Source organism: Dendrobates tinctorius, unplaced genomic scaffold (assembly GCF_039654945.1).
Source record: "Dendrobates tinctorius isolate UK_male_01 unplaced genomic scaffold, ASM3965494v1 ptg000107l, whole genome shotgun sequence".
NCBI lineage: Eukaryota > Metazoa > Chordata > Amphibia > Anura > Dendrobatidae > Dendrobates > Dendrobates tinctorius.
The window spans coordinates 8,482,274-8,508,918 of record NW_027361775.1 but is presented as its reverse complement, the minus strand read 5'-3'; the positions used below and the strand labels follow the sequence as shown (position 1 = coordinate 8,508,918).

The following is a 26,645-nucleotide window of genomic DNA, read 5'->3' as shown; positions in this document are numbered from 1 at the left end:
CACTTTTGGTGGGTTTCCACTGTTTAGGCACATCAGAGGTTATTCAAATGCGACTTGGCGTCGGCTAGTTATTCCAGCAAATTTTGCTTTCAAAAAGTCAAATGGTGCTCCTTCCCTTCCAAGCCCTCCTGTACGCCCAAGCAGTAGCTTTTCTCCACATATTGGGTCAATTTTTTCCTGTTATCCTTGTGAAAATAAAAAAAAATGTGAGTCTAAAGTAAAAAAAAAAATGTGAAAAAAAGTTAAACGTTCATTTTTTCCTTCCCCATTCTAAAAATTCCTGTGACGCACATGAAGGGTTAATAAACTTGTTGAATGTGGTTTTGAGCACCTTGAGGGGTGTGGTTTTTAGAATGGCATCACTTTTGGGTATTTTCTGTCATATAGACCCCTGAAAGTCAATTCAAATGTAATGTGGTCCCTAAAAAAAAATGGTTCTATAAATTTTGAGAAAAAAAAAATAGAAATCTCTGGTCAACTTTTAACTCTTATAACTTCCTACCAAAAAAATAAAATTGTTTCAAAAGTTGTGCTGATTTTAAAGTAGACATTTGGGAAATGTTATTTATTAACTATTTTGTGTGACATAATAACAATGATTTAAGGGCATAAAAATTAAAAGTTTGAATTTTTTTCACAAATAAACGCAAATCATAGCGACAAAATTTTACCACTGTCATGTAGTACAATATGTCACAAAAACTCAGAATCAGTGGGATCCGTTGAAGCGTTCCAGAGTTATAACCACATATTGTGACTCCAGTCGGAATTGTAAAATTTGGCCTGGTCATGAAGGTGAAAACAGCCTTGGGGGGTAAAGTGGTTAAAGAGTATCCGTTGTTTTAATTTTCAGCTCATAGATCAATAGTAGAAGTGAAAATAAGAAACGTTGTAATATCTTATCAGAACAATCTGCTTCTTTCTCCTCCAGGACTGAGCATTTTCAGTTCTCACTTTACAGGTAAAATCTGTATTCAGTGAAGACTGTTACACTACTGAGAGAGGAGATTGGAGTTGCAGCTAATAAGATGTCCACGCGACGTCACGCTCCCGGCCCTACCAGCTGACACATTGGCAGGGGGCGGTGACCTGTGACATCTGACGCTGAACCCGTTGCTCCTGGGCTTCCACACTGAAGCACCCCAATGCTGTGTCATGTATGGGTAAGTGCTCTCAAATTTAAGGGCTTCCTGCATACTCCCTATTCAAACGCTATCTTTGAAGAATCTAGCCCGCTAACCCTTAATGCGCATTGGGAGCATTTCATCATCATTCTTCATTTTTTCATTCATTGGGGTTTCAGGAGATTTTTGGTCTTTCCTATGATTCCTTTCAGTTTTGATGTATTTGTGTTTCGTATTCATCTCCATACAAAAGGTTTTTACCTACTCTGTCGTCTTTTTACCACATACGGTATATGGATGTAGTTCAAATATTTTTTCCACCATACTGGACAATTCTCCGGATCCATCTCCCCTTGACTTTCCATATGATGCCGATTGCATTGGCACTTTAAATCCAGTTCAGATTACGCTACACCTGGTTGTTTTGCACTTGACACTTTATACCCACTGTAGAGTCTTTAAGATATTCATTTAAGTTGTACAAACCCTGAATATAGTTGTCTCATTGGATTGTTATGTATATTTATGTATCTTGTTAGTCTGTGTGCTCCCTGGAGTGGTGTGGCACTTCATATCACTTTCTCCTTGTGAATAATTCCTTGTTATGGATTTTATTTATTATTGACTCTCAATAAAGATTTATTATATTTTATTCATACGCATCTGCTTCCACTTTCTCTTTGGGTCCTATACTTATATGGATGAGGATTTATTATTAGACTAGTCCTCTTATGGGTACTAATAAGATTCTGTGCAGATATGAGGAGGAGCTCTGTCTCTAGTGCCTCTTTCCTCCCGACTACATAGAATCTTAGCAGCAGGACATTCAATCTCAGTAAGGCCGGGTTCACAAACTCGGACGAGTCTCGCATCTTAATACCCAGCACTCAGGACCGGAGTGTGCGACTGTCTGTATTTCTATGCAGCCGCATGCTCCGCTCCCGAGTGCCGGGTATTAAGATGCAAGACTCCGCCGAGTTTCTCGCATGTGTGATCCCGGCCTAATGGGAAATTCCGTTTCACTAAATACAGATATTACCCGTGACTTGAAAATTTTGAGAACGATCAGTCTTGAAAGAAGCAGATTTCTCTGATAAGACATATTACAAAGATGCTAATTTTCATGTGTATTATTGATTTATGACATAAAATTTTAAAAAAACGGTTCAGATATCATTTTCCTTAGTATCCACCCATTTCAGGCAAGGACAAAAAGACAGTGTGAACATTGCTCTACGAAAAGCTGTTCAACAGAAGAGACAAACGGAAAGGATAAATGGACATGTGAACAGAGCCTAACAATGAATGACAAAGGTTTAAGCGCTGTACACTGTATACATTCTAACAGCAGTTCTCCCCGTCAGAGCTCCAGTGAGCCTAGTGCCCAAATGACAGTCACACAAATACTTATTGTATATATTTATATTTAAAATCACAAAGAAATTGGCTGAGTGAGCTACAAAATTCTCTGATCTTGTTGATTTGGGCAAAGAATAAATGCCCAAATCTGTAGACGGTGCATGCCACCCATTCCACTGACGGCCAATATCTCTGCTACATGATAGGGGGATTTGTGCACAGTGGTGAATTCCAGCTTTCTGTATAGAGGTGGAAGCCTATGATATAGCTATTGTCATTAGAATATAGGTGCTACCGATGGTAATTACTGATTCTAACTTTCCAGTACTTGGTCCGTCTTAAGGTGATAAAAAATTGTGCATCAGCAGAACAGTCCTCGCGGTCTGCTCGTATTTCTTATCAGGCACAGGTTTCCGCTGACTCCCGGGCTTCAGGAAAGCTTTGATGGTAGGAATTTCACTCATTCTTGCTTTGAAGCCCTAAATAAAATAAATTGAATTGGTATAACAACAATACTCAATAAATGGCATCAAGCGGAAAAAAAAAAAAAAGCCAATAAATGTTGTCAGTATCTGAGACAGTTTTCATTCACAGACAACAAGCAGAAATCTTGAAAATAATCACAAGTTAAAATCACAAAATATATTAAATAAAAAAGTGTGTGATCATTGTTTTATACTTTAAATACACTAACTGGTTGCCATTATGTGCGGTAGTAGTGGTATGGCTGCAGGCACTTATCCCTTACTAAAATAGTATGCTTTTTGTAGAGATCTAATGTGCCAGTCATGAGAAATCTAGTATAGAATCCATATGCAAATCAGACTGGAAGTGCACTGGGGGCGTGTCAATGCATTTGAAAGCCGTCCTAATATACTGACACACCCCCAGTTCACTTCCAGCCAGCTCTGCATGTGGCTTTTACACTACATTTATCATGCCTGGCACATCAAACAGATATGCAGTAAGAATACGACTTCTATATGTAGGTAAGAATGTGCTGACAAGTCCCTTTTAAATGCATGTATTTTTTGCTTAAAGGAAATCTATCAGCAGTATTTTGCCGTTTAATCTGAGAACAGAATAATTCAGGGGCAGAGAGCCTGATTCTAAGGATGTGTCACTTACTGGGCTGTATGCTAAAGTTTTAATACAATCAGTGTTTTATCAGCAGGAGATTATTACCGACTAGATGTCTTGCACCAGCTAATCTGCTTAACCACCATCCCCTCGACTCATCCACAACTTGCTGACCATCAGGGGTGTGGGCCGTTATACACAGCTCAGCATTCTGACCACTGCTACATCTACAGCAGATAAAACAGGGATTCTATGTAAACCGCAGCAATCAGCCCATTAAGTGACACATGCCTGGTACAAGTGTCTCTGCCCCGACATCATGCTGCTTTCAGATTACGTAACAAAAATCTGCTGGCAGTTTCCCTTTTAATTACATATTTTGCACCATTTTCCTTTTGTAGCCTCTGTGTAGATCTATTATTGGCAGAAGATTGAATTAACTGAAATAAGTTACCTTCCTTCTTCATAGCTCCCCTCTGCTGACCGACGAGCAAAAGGCTAACAATGTTTTGAACTTTTATCCACTCCTACTTCGAACGTGAGATGGCCATCATTTTATAGACAATCATGGTGACTATTTCATAAATAAATTTGGCTTGCAGCTATGTAGCATATGATTAGTTATGCAGATTCTTGTCATATCACTGCATTGTTAATGTTTTCCTCCTAAAAATCTAAATTTTTATTATTCTGTTAGTATTTTGTAAATCCACCTTTGGCTTTCAACACTGCCCGAATTCTCCTGGGCAAGCTATCTAATATATACTTACCTTGTAATGTCTTCACATCCTGTTCGGTCCAGATGTGTCGGGATCCCAGAATTCCAAGCGGCGGAAGTTCACCGACAGCCATATTGGGACACCCAAGTGATGGGTGTCTCAATATGGAAACAGCTAGTGGTACCAGCAGAACACCATCGCACCACACACACACTGTATACGCTGTATGCACCACACACACTGTGTATGCCGTACGCACCACACACACTGTATACGCCGTACGCAGCCTCTTGCGCGGTACCACCAGTGGAACACCGTCGCGAATACGCCGCCGCCGGGATCAGCCGAATGATTCACTGACCGCTGCCATCTTTGTACAGGAGGAGTGCATGCACAATTTTAATGTGACCACCGCTATCTGCACAAAGATGGCGGTGGTCTGATTTACTAGAGGACACACAGGGGGGAGACATCTCAAACGAGAGAACACATGAGGGAAGAAGACAGCACAGTGGTGGAGAGAGAGCAGACAAGGGGGAGAGCACATGGGATACACAGGTCAAAGAAGAGATGACATGAGAGTAGAAGACAGCAGATGGGGAAGAGAGAAAGCGCACAGGGGTGAGAGACAGAGCACAGGGGGAGACAACTCAAACGGGACAGCACATGAGGGGAGATCACAACACAGGAAGGAGACAGCAGACAAGGGGGATAGCACATGGGGTAGACAGGTCAAAGAAGAGAGCACAGACGGGAGAAGCCAGCACATGGGGAAAGAGAGAGTGGATAGGTGGGTGAGCACATGGGGGAGAGATTCTCAATGCTGCAAAGCCTGCCCCATCATGACATTACTACCCTCCCGATGTAATAGTATTGGGCCTCCATCTAGTCTATCATAATCAAGCATGTCTCGACCAAAATCTGATCCCAGGTCTCTTCTACACGTTTCTAATGTTGGTGCATACTGGTCGATTCCCTGTTAGATTGGGTTGATGTCTGGCAACTGTGGGGGCCAATCCGCTAACTCTACTTCTGTCACGCCAGAGACGCAAGATTCACCATGTGCGATGCAAAGGAAGGTGAGCGAGTTGGTAAAAGGGAGCAGGGGAAAATGATGACTCCTCAACAGTCACCTTATGCTGACACCTGCGCTTCCTATCGCTCTAGACGGATCCTTCTCCCTTGCGTGTCGTCACCTGCCTAAGCCCTGGCTGACCCTGGGTCTTAGCCCTAGATAGTGAGCTGAGCAGCAAGATACTAGTCTTACTACTACAATAAGACAACACAGGAAAAGGGAAATCCAAAGGAATCAAAAGGAACACAAACAACTTCTCCAAGAACTCTACCGCTACTCCAGGAACATTGCAGCTACTCCATGTAAGTGGGGAAAAAAGGAGAAGAAAAAAAAACAATGATATTGTTGTCCGAATATATGAACAAAAATGAACTTTATTAAATAAACAATTGCATAACAGGTGCAAAGGGAAGGAGGTGACACACATCACCAAAAGTGCTGTAAAAAACTGGGGTGCACAAACATGGGTATAGCAGCATGTAACCAGATATGTAACATGATTAACCTGATTAGGAATTGTGGATTGCAGACAAGCATAATACTGTCATGATACTGAGTAATGAAATAGCTAAGTCCCTGCATAGGAAGCAATGTAAGAAAAACACCAGTCAGCACATATATATTCGTAAGTAGATAACCACCATGGTCATGTGCACACGGACGTGAGTATAAAGCACTATACCTATGCACAAGAGCAGCAGGGGTCCCAGGGAAGTGCGCACCCACCCCAGCGCGTTTCAGTCCTGTCTTCATCAGGGGGCATCAACCTGACTCCGTATCATGACAGTATTATATGATAATATTATATGATGATAAGTCCTTATCAGTCCTTTTTATATTTACATGGCCCTTGCTTTTGATGTAAGGTCATTATTAGCAACTATTTACTAGCCATGTGTTTTAGTCGTATGAGATTTATTTATCTCCATGTAAGGCACAGGATAGATAAACCTATTGCTGGCATGGGAGGAAGCCAGAAGTGAGTAATAGTGAAGGGGGAGTGAACCAATAAGCAGCAGCTCAGACCAAAGCCAAATGCAATCTCAGCAGACTTAAACCAAGGACTCTTAATCCGTTCCGCACCACAAGAAACAGAAAATCTGCATCACTCATTTGAATGGTCGCTAGACTCCAAAGAGGACCTGTGATCAGCTAACTCTGTGATCTTCCAATCCCAAGTGCATCACAGGTCCCAGCAGGGTGCGGCACACTCATGACAACTTAATTGTCATCGAACCATTTCTTTGCCAATCTCGACATATGCTTTAGGTCGTTGTCCTGCTTGAACACTATATCGTCATTGATATACCCATAGTACTCAAGTAAACAAAGTAGCTTGTCTTGTAGAATACTCACATATAGCTCTGCATTGAGACCACCATCAATCCTGGTCAAGAATCTAACACCTTTGGCTGTGAAACAACCACACATATCATAAGGCTTCCTCCACCAAACTTGACAGTTCCTTCAATTTCCCGATCCGTTAGGCCCTTTTCCCCTTGTTTCTCCCAGACCCATTTGCACCCTTCAGAGCATAGCCTATTGATTTTCTTCTTATCGCTCCAAAATCACCTGTTTCCAATCTTCTGCTGTCCACTTTTCATATTTTTTTGCTAACTCGAGCCAACGCTTCTTATGACAATATTGAAGGTGAGGCTTCTTCTCCTTTCTTCGGGCCACCATTCCAGACTTGTTACATTGCTTGCATTTAGGTCTGCGATCTCACTATTATGAAGCATACGAGCCACCTCCATTGCCCGGTTTGTCGCACCATAACTGAAAGACCTTGAGATGAGCCGATTTGTTGTCTCCGATATTTTGCTTGGGCGTCCACCTTTTGGCTTTTGAATGGATGGACGGACTTCAGTTTGTACTCTTCCAGCTGTCATGGCTCTCACATAATGCAGTTTGGCAATTTTCTTGGTGGCTTTTTGCGGTTTCTTTTTACTTAGGAAATTTTCTTCATGGCTGCTCCTCAATTTGAACCAGTTACCTTTCACTTGAGAATCAACCTTATAAATACACTGAGCTATTAGGGAATGTGAGAACAGATTGTATTTTGTATTACTCAGGAAGAAAATGATTTTTCCACCATCAGGAGCAAAACAGTAACAATGCATGAAAATCTGCATAACTAATTATATGCTAAATAGCTGCAAGTCAAATTTATGTATGAGATAGCCAAGATGATTGTCTATAAAATGATGACAGTCTCACGTTTGAAGCAGAAGTGGATGGTGAGATATGGAGCCTGAAAGTCAAAGGTTAAAAACATTGTTACCCTTTTGGAGGTCAGTGTATGCCCACATGAAAGTGTAGCTGTCTTCATAAATCCACTGAGAAGAGCTATGAAGAAGGAAGATCAGAGATATAAACTGTTCCAATGGGTCAATTAAAAAAAAAAAAAAAAAAAAAAAAAATCGGACACATTGACTTGTATTGCTAAGTTTGATCCGACCCTTGGATCAAAACCGTACATGTCCCTGATATTTTCCACGGACCAATTGGTATAAGGAAAAAAAAATCATACATGTGAATGGCCTCAGACTATCACAGCACTTGTATGAGTAAATTGGATGTCTGAATGAGGCCTTAAAGGGGTATTCCCATCTCCAAGATACTTTACCAATATGTGGTAGGTGTAATAATAATAACATTAGCAAATACCTCCAATTAGAAATGTAGTACAGTTTTTATGATTCACTATGTCTCTTTCCTGATGTGCAGGGATTGCAGGACCTTGGGTATCCATGCTTAGCTAGTTGCTAATGGTTATCGTAACCATGGATACTTAAGGTCCTGCAATGCCTGCACGAGGAAAGTGACATACAGTAGCGAATCAGAAAAACTATACTACATTTCTAAGTGGAGGTATGTGCTATTATTATTATTATTATTATTATTATACGTACTACATATTGGGATAGGATCTTGGAGATGGGAATACCCCTTTAAGGTTCGCATGTAAGTACAAGCGTCAACATACTTAATTCTAAGCAAAGCCATGGCATTATATCTACAACCCAGATAAACTTGCCTTAAGGAGAGGAAAATTAGTGAGAATATCAGCAGACTTTTCTTCCACCATCAGGATAGCCTCCAGCAGATGCACATCAGCCCAGGTAAACTGATTTCCAACTAGGTAGTTCCCTCCATGATCTCTTAGGACCTGCATTTTAAATAAAGATTCATCTATATGCAGGGCTGCCAACCAGCTAGAAATTCCAGAACAGTCCATAAAAGTAAGGATTTTTTTTTTGCCCTCTCCGTATAGAAAAATTTAAGGCATTTGTGATTTTTTTGAAGTTTAAGGTAATTATACTTTTTTTTTTTTAACTATAATTATCATTTTACAGTTTACAGTGAATGCTAATGTCTACATATCTGAATTAGAGGCTGTAGACATGGATGACTTATAATAATAATGGCTTATTATGGTTTTCCAATGTATCTATAAAAAATATTGTCTGTCCGTGAATTTTTGATAAGCTGTCCAGAGACTATAAAAAGTCAAGTTGGCAGCCCTGACCATAGGAGACACAGATTATCTAAGCAGAACTGAAAACCGTAAAGAACACAATAAAACGTGTACCATAACATTTACAACAAAAATTAACTAAAATGATAAATGATAAACATACACATGGTGGAGCTGCTATAGATTTTACTACTTGCAAAGCAGAAGAGCTGAAAATCACAGGAAGACATAAATCCACATTAACCACTAGTAGCGTAACTAAAGTCTGATGGGATCTAGTGCAAAATTTGAACCTGCATGTTGGTCAGATGTATGGGGCCTTGTCACATTCTAAATGCTATCAAGACATATATGTTTGCCACCTACATTATATAGTAATGTCCCCCACCCTGGGCCCCTTCCAGGGTGGGGGACACCCTATATATGTTCTCCATCTTTGTATCTATGTCCCCTATCCTGGTAGGAATGTCGTGTATCCTGGGCCCCTTGTAGCAATATATATATGTCGCCCCATCCTGGGACCCTTTCCGGTATATATGTCCCCCTTCCTGGTATTGATAGACTGCTAATTTTGCATGTTTTCCCACCTACAAAAAATGGAGAGGGCTGTAATTTTTTATCCTAGGTACACTTCAACTGTGAGAGACGGAATCTAAAAATAAAAACCAGAAAATCACATTGTATGAATTTTACATAATTAGTTTGCATTTTCTAGTATAAATATCCCATTCTTTGTAGGTGGGAAAACTTGAAAAATCAGTAGTGAATCAAATACTTTTTCCCCACTGTATATTTCCCCTTCCTAGTATAAATGTCCCATATCCTAGTATATGTTCATCATGGTCTCCTTCCTGGTATATATGTCCCCATCCTGGTATACAGTGGCTTGCAAAAGTATTCACCCCCTTGCCTTTTTACCTATTTTCTTACATTACATCTGTGTTTAAATTTGTTCACAACCTCTTTACCTCTCGTAATCTTTCCTTCCTGGGCCTCACCGAAACATGGCTGACACAGCCTTCCCTGCTGTGCTATGTTACGGCGGCCTACACTTTACCCACACTCTTCGCCCCGCCCTGGCAACAGACATGGTGGAGGAGTGGGCCTTCTCCTTTCTTCCAACTGTACCTTTAACCCAATCCCACCTCTACCCTCCCTTATGCTCCCCTCTTTTGAAGTCCATTCTGTCCGCATCTACTCCCCCTCCAACCTCCAAATGGCTGTCATATACCAACCTCCGGGCCCGACCACTGCCTTTATTGACCAGATCTCCACCTGGCTTCTTCACTTTCTCTCTTCTGACATTCCCACCATCATCATGGGTGACTTCAACATACCCATTGACACCCACCAGTCAGCAGTCTCCAAACTCCTGTCCCTTACTTCATCTTTTGGACTTGCTCAGTGGTCCTTCTTAGCCACCCACACAGACGGACACACATTAGATCTGGTCTTCACCATTCTCTGCTCCCTATCTAACTTCACAACCTCCCCTCTACCTCTATCTGACCACCATCTACTCACTTTCTCATCACTGTCCTCCTCCTCACCTGTCACCCATGTCTAGCAACATGCGCACCCCCACAGAAACCTTGCACAAGTAGACACTTGCACACTCTCTGACTCTATTCTGCCACTGTCCTCCATTGCTTCACTCCATGACACACTGCCACTAGTTTGTACAATGCCACTCTTGCATCAGCCATCGACTCGGTCGCACATGTCATACATAGAGTGCGACGAATCGATAGACAACCCTGGCATAATTACATCACCAAAAAGCTTCGGCAACTATCCAGAATTGCAGAACTGCTTTGGAAGAAAACACAGTAGCAAGATGATTTCACTGCACTCAAACAAGCAACACTCGCATTCAAATCAGTTCTCACCTCTGCTAAACAGGCCTACATTACATCCCCTGTATCTTCCTTATCCCACAACCCCAAACAGTTGTTCAACACTTAACTTCCTCCTCCAACCACCACTGCCCCCTCCGACCCCCCTAATCTCTGCCGAGGACTTTGCTACGTACTTCAAAAATAAGATAGACCAAACAAGTCAAGTCTTTGATGTCCAACCACCACAATCCCTTTGTATGCCATACAAATGTCCTAACCCCATAACTTCCCTCCCCAAAATCACTGAAGGAGAGCTTGCTCATCTTCTCTCCAAATCACACCTCACCACTTGTGCACTTGACCCCATCCCATCCCACCTCCTCCCCCACCTCACCACTACACTAATCCCATCTCTTCAATCTATCACTAACTTCTGGTACCTTCCCCTCTGCTTTCAAACGTGCCACAATTGCACATATCCTCAAAAAGCCATCCCTTGACCCGACCGCTATGTCCAGCTAGCGCCCCCATATCTTTGCTTCCAAACTCCTTGAGCGGCACATCCATGCTGAACTTTCCTCTCACTTTGTATCTAACTCGCTCTTCAACAACCTACCATCTGGGTTCCGTCCCCACCATTCCACTGAGACTGCCCTGACCAAACTTACTATTGACTTACTTACAGCAAAGCTAACAGACAATTCTCTATACCCCTCCTTCTAGACCTGTCCTCTGCCTTCGACACAGTTGACCACTGCCTCCTACTACAGATCCTCTCTTCCTTTGGTGTCAAAGACCTTGCTCTATCCTGGATCTACTCATACCTTACTAATCGCACATTTAATGTTTCCTACTCCCACACTACCTCCTTGTCTCACCCGCTCTCTGTTGGTGTCCCTCAAGGCTCTGTCTTAGGACCCCTTCTCTTCTCAATCTATACCCTTGGCCTGGGACAACTCAAAGTCCTATGGCTTCTAGTACTATCTATATGCTGATAACACTCAGATATACCTCTCTGGCCCAGATGTCACCGGTCTTCTCTTCAGAATCCCAGAGCCATATCCTCATTCTTCTCCTCTCGCTTCCTCAAACTGAATGTGGACAAAAATCTGAACTCATCTTTCCTCCATCTCGCATACCTTCCCTACCTGATCTATCACAATAAATGAATTCACACTTTCCCCATGTCCCGGTAATTCGCTGCCTCGGAGTAACCATCGACTCTACCCTGTCCTTCAAACCACACATACAAGCTCTCGCAACCTCCTGTCGCCTCCAGCTCTAAAATATTTCCAGACTCCATCCTTTCCTCAACCCTCACTGTACAAAAATGCTTGTGCATGCCCTAATCATCTCCCGCCTCGACTACTGCAACATCCTCCTCTGAGGCCTACCTTCTAACACTCTCGCACCCCTCCAGTCCATCCTTAACTCTGCTGCCCAACTAATTAATCCCTCTCCTCGCTACACTCCTGCTTCCCCTCTTTGCAAATCCCTTCACAGGCTCCCAATTTCCCAGCGTATCCAGTTTAACCTACTAACACTGACCTACAAAGCCATCTTTGACCTACAGAGCCATGTTTTTGTGGCGCCCCTGAGGCTCAGTTGCCACAGAGGTACTGCACCTTCTCCTAAGGTGTAGTGCCCCACCGTCCAGGTAAGGTGGGAACTCCTTTCCACGCTCCAACATTCGCACCCCACACAACAGGGTAGTTCTGCACAACCACATTACGGCTCAGTGCTTAGAGAATAGCAGAGCACCTTTGGTGGTTCCCTGCTTGGAACACTGGATGTGCTGGGAGGTGGGTGGAGTTAGGACACATAAAAAGAGTGGGAAAGTGTAGGATTACAGGTTAGTCAGTCAGGGCAGTCTGACAGGAGGTCAGCGAGGAAGGAAGCCACTCGGGAGGAGTGGGGATCCCTGGAAGAAGGGATGGAGGAAGGAGTGCTGCAGCTGCCTCAGTGATCTGAGCCAGCTGGCACGGGGAAGGAAAAGAAGGAGAAAGACGTAGAACTGCAAACTAAGCTTCCATAAGAGAGAGAAAGAATAGTACGGAACGAAGGAGTAGGAGAACAGAGAGGACGTGGGTTGGAAGAGGAACCCTGCCTATAGGTTCTCAGCGCAAGGCCGGGGCCCGGTCCCCGAGGTTGTATGGACACTTATAGTTCTGCAGCAGACACCGGTGGAGTAGTTGGCTGTAAATGCATTACTTCCATCTAAGACTTGGGGCACAACAGCAACCGATTAGAAAGCCGGGACTCAGGAGAAGGGAGTCCCCGAACAGGCTACAGCTGTCTGCCGTACAAGTAGAGTTCTTGGGAACATCTGTAAAGAGGAACTCCAGGGTACCACGGTACTGGAGATCTTCACACCTTAAGGTGCAATAGAGGAGTCGTTCAGGAAAGGTACATGTTGGCGGAGTGTTGGAGAGGAGCTTTTCATCTTGCCTGGAGGTTGGCTGAGTCTCTGACCCGGAGGATACGGCCCGGAGGCAGGCACCCTTGTGTACCGCAGACTGTGAGTAAAGCCTTTCAACTGCAAGCCTCGGTGTCCTCCATTCATTCTTGCGCCAACCTGCTCAGCACTGCTACATCTGGGTATCATCCTTTACACTGCCTGTGCCTCCCCACAACCATTACAACTACACTGCCCTGGTACTACAGCCCTGCCTGTGGAGGGCTATACCATCACTGCTGCACCACACCATCTGTCCCAGCGGAGCTGTCTGCAGCGTCGGCTTAACACCTCCCTTGCCGAACACCACAGGTGGCGTCACGAACCATTCCACATTAACTACATTTCCCAATTTCTTGGGCGCCAAGGGCCACGGACCGGGCCACCGCTGCTGTGACACATCCCGCTGATACCGGCCCGGTACCGAGTACCCCACAGCCCTGGGAGGGCGACCCATTTTGAGACTGGAAGGGGCGGATGGTCACCTTCCAACAGAACAATGACCCAAAGCACACTGCTAAAGCAACACTCAAGTGGTTTAAGGGGAAAAGTGCAAAACACGAAAAATGCCAAAGGGAGTTAATAGAATCGCAAGCCACTTTACAAGTTCCCAATTCTGGGCCCCTTCCTGGTATATATGCCCCCATCATGCTACGGAAATGCATCACGTTATTGCCATGCCACGCCAATGTATGCTGTCAGCCTCTGATTGGCCAGTGGCGTGTATTGTAATACACTTGAGCTGGATGTGCATCCTCAGGCACACACTCAGCTGAAGTGGACGCTGGTATCGGTGGGCTCCCCTCCTGAATGGGCCCTCCTCTACGACCAGGATTGTTATACCCGTTTACCGCACATAAATTTGGAGCCGTCCTAAAAATCATTTCAGCTTGTCATATGTATGCAGATACAGTTATGCTGCAATATCCTAAAGTGACTGTAGAGGGCAGTGTACAAAGAACAACATTTTAAATATAAACTGTTCCACTTTTGTACATTTCTCTATATTTGGCTGCACGAAGACCTAATCTGCTGACAGCTGAAGTGACGGAATACAACTCCCTGCATTCCTTCTAACTGCCGCTGCACTGCTACAATCACTGTGTAGCATTTGCCATTCCGCTGCTCACATATTTTTCTCATCTTATTTCCATGGGGAAAATGTATTGGTTTTGCATGTATTAGTCTTTCCCTGTTTTACAGATCTGCAAAAACACCCAGTCACATCCACGGTCTGCAGACATAATGGATCTAAGGAACATTAGGATGTATCTTTATTGGAATTTAATAGGAAAAGTTCCTTTTAATCGTTTAATTTTGGGGTTTTTTTTAATCTTCTCATTTTCAAATGGCAATTATTTTTATCATACTGTATGGTGTAATGCAACAACCCCAACAGTGCCCCAAAGTATTGCTCCTCTTATATGGGCCAAAGGGATCTTTTGGGCCCTCTAGTCTCCATGGCCCAGGTGGGTCCGCATCCCCTGCAGCCACTAAGTTGTGTCCCTGGCGTTACGGTGTCATTCAATTATTAAAATATTAAAGGAGATGTCCAGGCTTGAGATAAAAATTTTCAGTTATTATTTTACTGCCGAACCGTGGCAGGATAATAATTTTATTTATATAGCGCCAACATATTCCGCAGTTCTTACAACTAAGCGGTGACATATGCAAACAAGGGGGCAGGGTTCATGCAACCTTGGTGGGAGGTTTATATTTCCTCTAGTACAGGCGCAGCTAATGCCATGATCATAGTTGGGGTGGGGTAGATTTACTATGAGATTATTATACGTAGGGTGGTGTAACCTGCACTATATGTAATAAACCACTGCCGCCACCAACGCCCCCCAGCCCATAATCCTGGATTTAGCGGCACTACAAGTAATAATCTCATAGGGAGCGCTTATTATATGACATTTGACTGTGTAGTGAATCAGAGTAGATCTAGCGGTCAGTCAAAGTGCTGGGCCGTGCCAACAACTGCCGCTCAAAGTGATGTGATCATTGACAGTGAGCGCGCCGGCCGCGCCTCTGTGACTGAAAGCCAGCGACTCTTGGGAAGAATAAAATTCATTTTCTCCTGGGAGTCGCGCTTTCAGCACAGGGGTAAGGCACCGCTAAAAACCGCCATTAACCCACAGATTAACACTATATCTGCAGGTTAAAGTTTAGTTTAGATTTTCAAATAGATCAGAGGAAAAGAAAATCAAATTGGGAGATGGGAATAACCCTTTATCCTGTATATAGACTATTGAAAGTTGTGATATTTAAGGTTATTTCAGGTTAGTGATAAAGGCTTCACCTTCTCATAACTTGGCAAGTATCTGGTTTTTGCCTTCTGCAAAATGGTATTGAGGTGTCCCGCTTTTAGCTCTGGCTGAAAAAACGGGTACCGCATCATAGACTCCATAAGATCGTTGGTTCCTCCCACATACATGTCTATTCTAAAGATATGAGAATAAAATATATTAATCAGCACAGTCATAAATTATCAGTTTACATTAAGCATATATTAGCAGCTTATATTAGGCTTATACAGTATTATCAGTATATATTAGGTACCGGTATATATTAGCAGTATTAGCGGGTGTAAAGTTTAATAGGTAAAGACAATGTATGTACATTGTAGTCTGTGACAATTCTCAGGGGTCACTAATTATAGTGCACCCATAGATATGCATAGGGCCTGTACTTTACCTCCCCCTTTATATGGAGGCATGCATAGATATTCTGTTGGATCCAGGTACTTTTGCGACCTGCTCCATCACGACGTATGTGCATGAAGTGTGGATTGGCACCATATGTATAGAGCATGATGGGGCACACTGCACAGTAGACCGTCTTATATGACTGGTATGGGAATCAGAATTATTGCTTCATAAATTCAGTTTGGTTGGACTGGTGGTTGGTAAGAAAAAAACATGTTAATAAATTTCGGTCCTACAGAGCTCTCTCCTTCAGGTTCTTCCCATGAAGGTTATACTTTGAGGCAATGTATTGGAGAATTGCATTAGTCTGGACAAGCTTCATCCCATCAATTTCCACCATTGGTACTTGTTGAAACATCAAGACGCCATCTAAAAAAAAAAAACCATAAAAGCTAAAGTGGTAAAAATTAAACAAACACCAAATCTAACAAAATAACTGATAAAACACACACATTTAGAAAACCGCTTTTTTTTTAAAAAAAATTAACAGTTATGTTCTCCTTTGAGCATCATTATCTATCTACTTACATAAATGTGATGTCGAACTTCTCTCACGTCAGCATCCAGCGTTCAGAAGTTCTGTTGACATGGGGTCTGTCAGACCTTGGCCAGGTATCATGCACACGCAATAGAAATTGTGCATGTGTCTTAGGTACATACAGGGGAGAACATAGAAATCTGGGGACCCCATAGTGAAAGTTTGGATTGTGGACCCCGGTAGGCCGCCAGCTGTCATTAAACAATTGGCTTCCTGTGATGTTGCCCCAGGGACCCGCTGGGGTTGACAGAGGTCCACTCTGCCTAGCACCTTAGCTGCAATGTCGAACTGCATCTGTGTCATCTAAGGAGTTTTACTGCTTCAACCAGAGCTTACACAAATCCTAGCAGTTACTGGCGGGGGTCTCCTGTGTAACACAGCAGGCACCTGCCTAGTATGCAGCTCTGCACAAGAGTTTAATCCATACAAATCCTCTTGACTTCTGGGAGAAATATATGGCAGACGTCAAAAGTTGGTAGACTCCGTAGGGGATGGGGCTCTTCAGCACTGTCTGCCTGCTCATTCCTTCATAGTAGTTATATCACCTGCTACAATTGTCAGTACATCACTGGGTGCATGACATCCGCAGGCTGTGAAATGAGCCCTCCCCAAGTGTCTGAAAGACTCCATGTCAGGAGCACCTTTCGGTTCCTGATGCTGAAGTGACAGGCACTGGTCAATCCTTTAAAAAAGCAGTGTACATTTTGTAACGACCTAAACGTTCAAATCATCCCCTTTTGCCCCATTCAAATTAAAACAATAATGAAAAAAATTAATCAGATCGGTAAACGGCGTAATGAGAAAAAAAATCGAAACACCAGAATTACACTTTCTTGGTGCCTGCAACATTGCAATAAAATGCAATAACGGGCAATCAAAAGATCTACCCCAGAATGGTATTCATAAAAACGTCAGCTTGGGATGCAAAAAAATAAGCCCCAGATCACAAAAGATGGAAACGCTACGGGTCTCGGAAAATGGCGCAATTTTTTCACCACTTTCAGGCCAGTTTTAGCATTTAATGAACATGGTAAAAGAAACACAAAACATTTTTGGATTTGCACTCTTTTGCAATTTCACCACACTTTGAAATTTTTTCCCGTTTTCCAGTACATTATATCTTAAAACCAATGGTGGTGTTCTAATGTACAACTTGTCCCACAAAAAACAAATCCTCACATGGCCATATTAATGGAAAAATAAAAATGTTATGGCTCTGGGCAGAAGGGGAGTGAAAAAAATGAAATTTCAAAAACGGAATATCCCAAGATGGCGAACGGGTTAAAATTTGTATTTCATACTGCGTCGCCGTATGGCACCCAATTTTTTATTTATTTCTTTTTTACACACCCTTAGACTTGAATGGCTAAGTCTCATCTGATGTACACAAAAAACTATTCTATGATGCAATTTTTATTTATATTTTTTTACACAGATTCGGTAAAAAAAAAAGATCGCTCATCTGCACTGCCCTACTGAATAACATTGGTTTGAGTGCGGTCCTTTTTTTTAATGGGCAGCACTCGGACCGAAAATACATTTTTGTGTGTGAGCTCTTACAGTCAAGACTTGTATCCAAATTTCAGCATTATTACATAGTTATTAAGGTTGAAGGAAGACTTTAAGTCCATCTAGTTCAAGCTATTGCTATTTAAAAAAAAACAAACAAAAACCTAATTAATATTTGACAGAAAGAGAAGCAAGGTACTGGAAATCTGGTGAAATCCATTAGATGTTAACAGGGCTCCGTAGCGGCCATTGTAGCTGTCATAGCTCTGCTAAGAATGAAAGATGCTAATGTGAATGGAATGGAAGGCCGGCCATGCAGTATCCCTGAGCTACAATGTCCCCCACTAGTGACCGATACACAGTCCACACAGACTTACTGTACGCTCTTCAATACTGAAATTTTAACACCAAGAAAAAATAATCATGGAGTTATCGAAGTCAAAAAAATGGAGGACGTGTAAATGATCCGCAAATGGTGGCAAAATGGGAACAATAAGTTCCAGACATCTTGCCTTATTTCGTCTACCGATCCACAGCGCCATGACTTTTACTTTTAAGTGCTATAATTTCATTCTTGGATTTGGTGTCCACTTACTGTACTGTAACCCAAGACATTGCTACTTGTGAAATACCAGCAATGTCTGTAATCGGTGAAGAAGTCTGCACATCATAAAACTAGAACAAATACTAACGCCTCCATTCCGAGGCCAACAGTACAGAATTGGGGGAGAGTTAAGAATACCTCGAAGCATTGCTTCATATTGTTCTCTTGTTTCCAAAAACTCTTCTTCAAACTGGAAAAACAAAACGCATTTCAGGGAATAAATCCTTTCAAAGTCATTTTACTTGATTATTAAGAATCCTAAAACTATGATACATTTTAAAGCAGTACAAACCTCCACCCCAGCGGCAGCAAGCAGCCAGCGGATGGACTCCATTTTACCTCTGCCATTGAAGTAGTAGAGTTTGGGTTTTGCAGACATCTTTTTATGTTCTGCTGTTTAAAGAAGAATACAGTTACTTGCAGACAGTGAGGAGACGAGCACACCGGCTATGCCAAAAGAAACTTTTTGGATGTCAAGGTTAGGCAAGTACGTTAAGAACTCAGCATGAATAATAATAAAAAATATTCAGTAGGGAAAACCTATCAGGTTTGCCCCTACTCTGTGCGTGGCTGATCATTGATCTGAGGATGTGGATGCAGTGGAGGTCTCAAACCTGAATGCAATACAACATTCGCAGTACACTCAGTAGCGTAGCTACCGGGGGGCAGAGGGGGCGTTGGCCCCGGGCCCCGCGCTTTGAGGGGGGCCCACCCGGAACTACGCTACTGTAACTATCTGCGTGCGATAGTTCCATTCTGCAGCAGAGCAGGGAGAATCGATCTCCCTGCTCTGTCGCCTGGTCGCTATGGGCCCATGAGCAGGTGAGGCGGGGCCCGGTGCCAGCAATGGGCACCCCGCCCATCATCGATCGCAGGTTCAGCTGTATCGGCATCCAGCAGTAATGAGAGGAGCGAGCGCTCCACACAGCTGATAGGGTCTCATTCTTACACTGCAAAAACTACATTTCACAGCAGCACCCTGCTTCTCCTCAGTGCTTCAGATACTCAACTCCCTCTACTTTATGCTTCAATCTAGCTTCATCTCTCTAAGTTGATGTCACAGAGCTATGTTGGTTGTTAGCTACAAACAAATGTGTAAGATAGCACAGGCTTCTGGCACAGCTGTGCTTTACAGTGCTCCACCACAGATATTTGGCACATAATCAACCTAATCTACTTTTAGAATTCACTATTCTATTTATTTATTTTACTCTTTTATATAGCACCATTAATTCCACAGCGCTTTACAGACATTATTGGCACTGTCCCCATGGGGCTCACAAACTAAATTCCCTATCAGTATGTCTTTGTAGTGTGGGAGGAAACCGGAGTACCAGGAGGAAACCCACGCAAACACGGGGCTGCACTGGATGATCCGTTACGCAAGTCTACTTGAACGATTTTATCTTCTGCCATCTACAGCAACACAGATGCATATGTCTTTTATAACATTGCTCTGTTAGGGAATGTGCCCACATCATCTTTTTTGGAGGTGGGTCTTCTCCGAAAGTCACCCAAAAAAGCGTTCCGAAAAGGCTCAAAAACAATTGCTGTTCATATGTTCAGTCTTTTGAGTGTCTTTTAATGACTTCAGGTTTCCAAAGGCGCCAAGCAATTAAAATAAATGAGCTGACCATTCTGCAGGCATTTTCCATTCTCTATATTTTACACCTTGGCATCTTTTTGAGCCTTTTGTCAGCTAGCAGTTTCATCATGCATGTTTGATGGAATCTAAAAAAAAAAAATAAATCCAAAAACACCAGTACAAAAGATACCACAAAAATACTGGAAAAACACTCAAAAAACTCCCCGGCAGTTAAAAACATCATAGTAGAAAACACTTCAAGAAACTTTTTTTTTGTCATAAGGAGTCATTTGTATCAGTTTTTCAGCCATTTCCTGAGTGTTTTTTTTTTTTTTAATGATTTTGGCTTCTGGGGCATTTATGGAGGGTTTTTTCATGTTTTTATAGAAGTCTTTTTTACAGTAAATTTCCCAGTGTTTATTTTTTTTTTTACTCCATGAAAAAAAAGGAAGAAACCTCTAGCCGCTTTTAAAGCAAAGACGCTGGCAAAATGCTAAAAAACAGACCCGGGTGTCTTATGAGCTTTTTTTATTGATTTGCATTGTAAAGTACAGGTTATCGTCCCAGAAAAAGCCCGAAGATTGGACATGTTACTTCTTTTAACTGCTTGGTACTACTGAACAGGTGAAAAAGACGTTCAAAAGATTGAAAATGTGAGCAGCAAGTCGTTTCTCCATAGAAATACATTTCTCCAATCTTTGAATATTTTTTTTGATAGACTTTTCAGGCAGTTTCCATAGCAGAATCTGTTTGAAGGGTATGTACATATAACATCTTTTTCAGTCAGATTCCGGATAGTTTAAATTATAGTAAAGGAGATGCCGGTGGCTGAGCCTCAGTAAAGATGACGGGGGAACGGCCAGTGAAGCCGCTACAGGGAAAAGACTGCCATTTTTTTCCTGAAGCAGCTTTATTGTATAGGACAACCTTGGCGGGTCCACCAACATCTAAAAGATATTTTGGGCACATTCCCTACCCTTGAGTACCTCTTCAAAGCAGTGACATTAAATTTTCTGTTTCCACTAAGACATTTTTAAAAACCTCTACAGTGAGAAAAAAAATTCTACAAACTCCTCATATGTGAACAGCAAAGTAAAATTCCCACAGAAAATAATTGGAAGTGGTTTCAATGAGAATTTGGAGATGCTCCACTCAAAACAACTCCTCTGCACATATTCTTAGGATGAGTTCACAAATCCTTAGGGTGTGTCTTTCTTAGCTGTTTTAAAATATTTTTCAAAAAACAGAAAACGCTTAAGGAAACCCTACTTCTCTGGAATTTTGTAGTCCTGAAGCATCTTTTTTTTTTTTTTGCTTTTTTCGGCGTTTTTGGTGATTTTTTCCAGTGTTTTGAGAACGTTTTGTGAACTCCATTAAGCATTACGCTTCTTTTAAGCACTCTGGCTTTCAAAAGACGCCAAGCGTTTAAAAGAAGTAATTTGTCAATTGTTAAGGCATTTTCCACAAGGAAGACGCTCAAAACTCACAATGCAAGCCAATGATAAAGATAAAAAGACACTTGGAAGATAACCAGACTTTTATGTAAGGTGTTTTTAGTTCCCCCCCCCCCTAAAAAAAAAAAAAAAAAAAGGCTACTTAATGGGGGCACAGTGATGGCTTACAATTTATATTTGGAATGGTGGGTTGCAAAATAACTATATATTAAATGATGGGTGCACGTCTGTATTCAGCTGTGAAGTGTAGAAGTTGGGTAAAAAGTGGGAAACGTGCTCTGAAGCGGTGCTCTAGATGACTGTGTTATTTTCGGCAGAGATAAGACCTGGCTGGAAGAAGTGCATTGGATGAAGAAAAGTGAAGCTGAAGGACTTCAAGTAGAGATGTCACCAGTGAGCTAGTGTGTTACCTGTACACTGACACTATACATTGTATACTATACAGATCTCCTGTGTATGTTGTTACTGGTGATCACTGTTACATGTACACCAACACTATATACAGAGCTCATGTTTAACGCCACTAGTGATCACTGTATTACCTGTACACTGAAACTATATACACAGAGCTCGTGTATAATGTCACTAGTGATCACTGTATTACCTGTACACTGACACTATATACAGAGCTCCTGTGTATGTCACTAGTGATCACTGTATTATCTGTACACTGACATTACTTATTACATTATGGTACTATCAGTATTGTTTTTTTTTATTAACGATCAGTATTGTAGTATTCTGTCACTATGTGATCATAATATGTGGTATGGTCAAACTATGGCAGTAATTGTCCCTTGTATGTGGTATTATTTGTCACTATATGGTGGGGATATGTGGTCTGGTCATGATGTAGCAGTATTTGTTCCTTTCATGTGGTATTATTCAGTCACTATGTGGTGGTGATATGTGGTCTGGTCATGGTGTGATGGTATTTGTTTCTTGTATGTGGTATTATAGGTCATTTTAAACAATTTATGTGACATCCCATTAAAGAAAAATAAATAAAAATATACCTAAAAAAAAAAAAAGTATTGGATATTTTAAGAATTTTTTAATAGGTTAGAGTAGAGCCCTGCCGAAAGAGTCTACCTTGTCATGGTGGCAGGCTTAAAATTATTTTGGCCTAAACAAAAGCTGATGGCTATGCATGAGATATGGTTTTAGATAGGAACTGTTAATGTGTGATTGGTGAGGACTAGGTGCAGAAGTGGAGCTTTTCCCAGAGTGTAAGGTGGAGCTGTGATGGAACCTGGGTGTAGTCTCAAGGGGGCCTGAAAATTTTGCCAGTATGGGGTCCTGAAATTCCTGGTGGCAGCCCTGTCCTTATGTGTTATGTATACAACATTTTGTTATTAATCACTTGTTCAGCAGAGGACGATTTGTCTGTATATTTATGTAACTATGAAAATTTGCTAACAAATAAGTAAGCAATAGATTTTTTAACATCTTTACAAAAGCGAATTCTAGACCTTTAAACTTTTTAGAGGGTCTGGGCAATGCTTAGATGTAATTTTAGAATGTAAAATTGTGCTTTCCTGTAACATTAATAATACCATATTAAATAACTCAAGAGACGCCCCAAAAGTAATCAACTCCCAGATTACAGCCAGAAGGGATAATTAACAGTGGAAACTCTCCATAAAGTAAGAAATGAAATACGGTACTCACAGACTGTACAGTCAACAATCTCCAGCTCTTCTTCCAGGGTCAGCTCCTGATCTGTTATTTGTAGTAGTAGGGAAGGGGAGTGTTCATCTGAATACACAGCTTTCTATTCAGGACAGCTCAGCACTGGCGCTGCCAAAACTTGCTGCTTAAAGGGAACCAGTCACCAGAAAAAGCCCTATTAACCTGCAGATATGGGGTTAAACTGCAGCTTAATAGCGTTATTAATCTTCCCAGTGCCTGCACTTAGACAAACGCTGCATAGAAAAAATTAACTTTACTACCACCAGCAGCATTGGGCTTCCAGTCACAGGGGTGACGCCGGCGGTTCAGTGATCACTCTGCATTAGGGCCGGCTGTCTGTCAGTGCCGGTGGCTCGGTTACAGTGGCCACTCTGTATACTCAGAACGGTGACTGAACCCGCACTGGTGCAGTGACTGAAACCAGAACGCTGAGGGGGGAATAAAGTTAATTTTCTCTCCGCAGCTAAGTATGGGTGCCGACAGGTTAGTAACGCTCAACCTGCAGATTAACTCCATATTTGCAGGTTAATAAGTGTTTTTTGGTGACTAGTTCAGTTTAACTTGCAGTAAGACCTGCTACACAGTATAAAACACAAAAATGAAATGAAGGTCAAAATTCCACATATCAGGCGATCCAAATCACCATTTTTTGTGCCTAAACTGATGTCAAATCACATCAGTTGTCTTCACCAGCGCTCTACTCTATTACAACTGGTGAAAAAATGCCCCTAGACAAGGAAGGAAGCGAGGTGGAATTTCGGAGAATATGCTGTGGACATATACTTTATAACTTTTAATCTGTGTAGCACATGTGAATTGGAGTAGATATAAGTGAGCTAGATCTGAAGGGTTATTCCCATTTCCAAGATCCTAGCGGAATATGCAGTAGGTGTAATAATAATAGGAATAATTAGCAAATACCTCCAATTAGAAATGTAGTATAGTTCTTCTGATTCACATTTTGGTGACCACATGCGCAGGACAATGCAGTAGCTTAGATATCCATGATTGAAACCACTAACTGTCACTGTACAAGTGGTCGTAACTAGGGTTGATCGAATAGCTTTGGATAAGAGCTTATCCGAATAGATGCATCGGGAACCGGATACCTGGAGCGTTCCCTATCGATAATCAGCTGTTCGGCGCCGCAGCTGCAGGTGTCATGGATGTGTGACAGTCAAAACACATGCTTGGAGAGCCTGTTTGTTGTGACTGTCACACAACTGCAACACATGCAGCTGCGGAGCCGAACAGCTGATTATCGGGAGCGATCCAGGTAACCGAGGCAGCTATTCAGTAATTGCTATAGATATTCAGATAACCTCTTATCCGCAGCTATTCGATCAACCCTAGTCGTAACCATGGATAACCTCAGCTACTACAATGGTCTGCATATGGAGTAAGCGATATAGGTTATCAGAAGAACTATACATTTCTAATTGGAGGTATTTGCTAATATTATTACAGTGACTACAGATTGGGATAGGATCTTGGAGATGAGACTACTCCCTTAACCCCTCTCCGACATCGGGCGTCATAGTACGCCGATGTCTGACTCCCTTCCTTTGATGTGGGTTCCGGCGGTGAGCCCACATCTTTCCCAATACATGTCAGCTGTTTTGAACAGTTGACATGTGCCCAGAACAGCCGCGGGTGGAATCGCGATCCACCCGAGGCTATTAACCCGTTAAATGCCGCTGTTAAACGGCATTTGTGGCAATCACGCTTGATATCCGTCCAACAGTGACCCCGTCACGTGATCGCAGGTCACCGGTGGGTTGGCATTACGAGATGTCTCCTGGAGACCTCTATGGTTGTCACTGCTGGTTTGCTGTGAGCGCTGCCCATTGGTCGGAGCTCATAGCAAGTGAGTAATTCAGCTACATATAGGTGAACGGATCATCACCTGTATGTAGCAGAGACGATCGAATTATAGCAGCTTCTAGTCTCCCATGAAGACTATTGAAGCACGCCAAAAGTAAAAAAAAAAAAAAAAAGTTTTTAAAAATATAAAAAAAAAAAATGTAAAAGTTCAAATCATCCCCCTTTCGCACCTTTCAAAATAAAATAAAAAAATCAAACATACACATATTTGGTATTGCCGTGTTCAGAATGAAAAAAAGGATAAGGATATGTGTACACGTTGCGGATTCTGGTGCGGATCCGCAACGGATTTGGCCCTGCGGATCCGCAGCAGATTTTCCTGCGGTGTACAGTACCATTTTAACCAATGCAAAATAAAAAAAAGCTGTGCACATGCTGCGGAACATTCCACACGGAAATGCAGCGGTTTATTTTCTGGAGCATGTCAATTCTTTGTGCGGATTACGCAGTGTTTTTACACCTATTCCATTATAGGAATCCGCTGTTGTAAAAATGCAGGGTAAATCCGCACAAAAACCGCAGAAAATCCACAGGTAAAGCGCATGTCATTTTACCTGCGGACTCAGCAGATTCCGCACGAAAAAATCCACACTGGAATCTGCAACGTGTGCACATACCCTTAACCTTATTGCTAAGGCTATGTGCACACGTAGTTTTTGGTCCTGCGGATTTGGAAAAATCCGCAGGTAAATTCTCAGGTCAAAAGACCTGCGGTTTACCTGCGGATTAGCCTGCGGTTTCACACCTCTACAATGGAGGTGTGAAACCGCTGCGGATTCCGCACAAAGAATTGACATGCTACGGATTTGAACCCACGGAAAAATCCGCATGTGCACAGCGTTTTTCAGTTTACCATTGAAAACAATGGTACTGTACAGCACAGCTAAATCTGCTGTGGACCCGCAGAGCCTGAAACGCTGCGGATCTGCAGCAGAATCCGCACGTGTGCACATAGCCTTAAAGGGCAATCAAAAGATCGTATCTGCACCAAAATGGTATCATTAAAAATGTCAGCTCGGCACACATAAAATAAGCTCACGCAATCAGAGATAACGAAAAATGGAGACGCTACCGGTATCGGAAAATGGCGCAATCTTTTGTTTTAAACAAAGATTGGAATTTTTTTCACCACTTAGATAAAAAAAAGAACCTAGACATGTTTGATGTCCATGAACTTGCAATAACCTGGAGAATCATAATGGCAGGTCAGTTTTAGCATTTAGTGAACCTAACAAAAAAGCCAAACAAAAAACAAGTGTTGGATTGCACTTTTTTTTTTTTTTAATTTCACCGCACTTGGAATTCTTTTCCCGTTTTCACGTACACGACAATTAGCTTGATATTTATTTACACCCCACCATCATTTTTAGTCCGTTGACAAACAGATCATTACAACCACCTAAGAAAAAAAATCTTTATTATACAAGTAGAAATCGATACATACAATATACATTGGACCCAAGACATTAAAGCAAACTTTAAAAGTGGAAAAATGGTGCTTTTATGCACAACTTCTTGGTTCTATAAAAAGGTTTTACAGGTG

The 26,645-nt window shown here is 42.1% G+C and overlaps 1 protein-coding gene across 2 annotated transcripts; it reads right to left on the bottom strand.

Moving 5' to 3' along the window:
• Window positions 1–2,531: 2,531 nt before the first annotated feature.
• On the bottom strand, window positions 2,532–23,336 carry LOC141100593 (glutathione S-transferase 3-like). Of its 2 annotated transcripts, none has more exons than XM_073589164.1 (7): window positions 23,198–23,336; window positions 18,780–18,880; window positions 18,626–18,677; window positions 16,073–16,205; window positions 15,431–15,572; window positions 8,395–8,526; window positions 2,532–2,962 (listed from the first exon to the last, which is right to left on the bottom strand). In XM_073589164.1, the coding sequence occupies exons 2-7, from the start codon at window positions 18,864–18,866 to the stop codon at window positions 2,822–2,824; spliced, it is 687 nt and encodes a 228-aa protein (XP_073445265.1). In that variant the 5' UTR covers window positions 18,867–18,880; window positions 23,198–23,336; the 3' UTR covers window positions 2,532–2,821. The 2 variants fall into 2 exon arrangements, with proteins under 2 accessions (XP_073445265.1, XP_073445267.1); XM_073589166.1 differs by having other exon boundaries at window positions 18,780–18,877; window positions 23,198–23,248.
• Window positions 23,337–26,645: the final 3,309 nt, after the last annotated feature.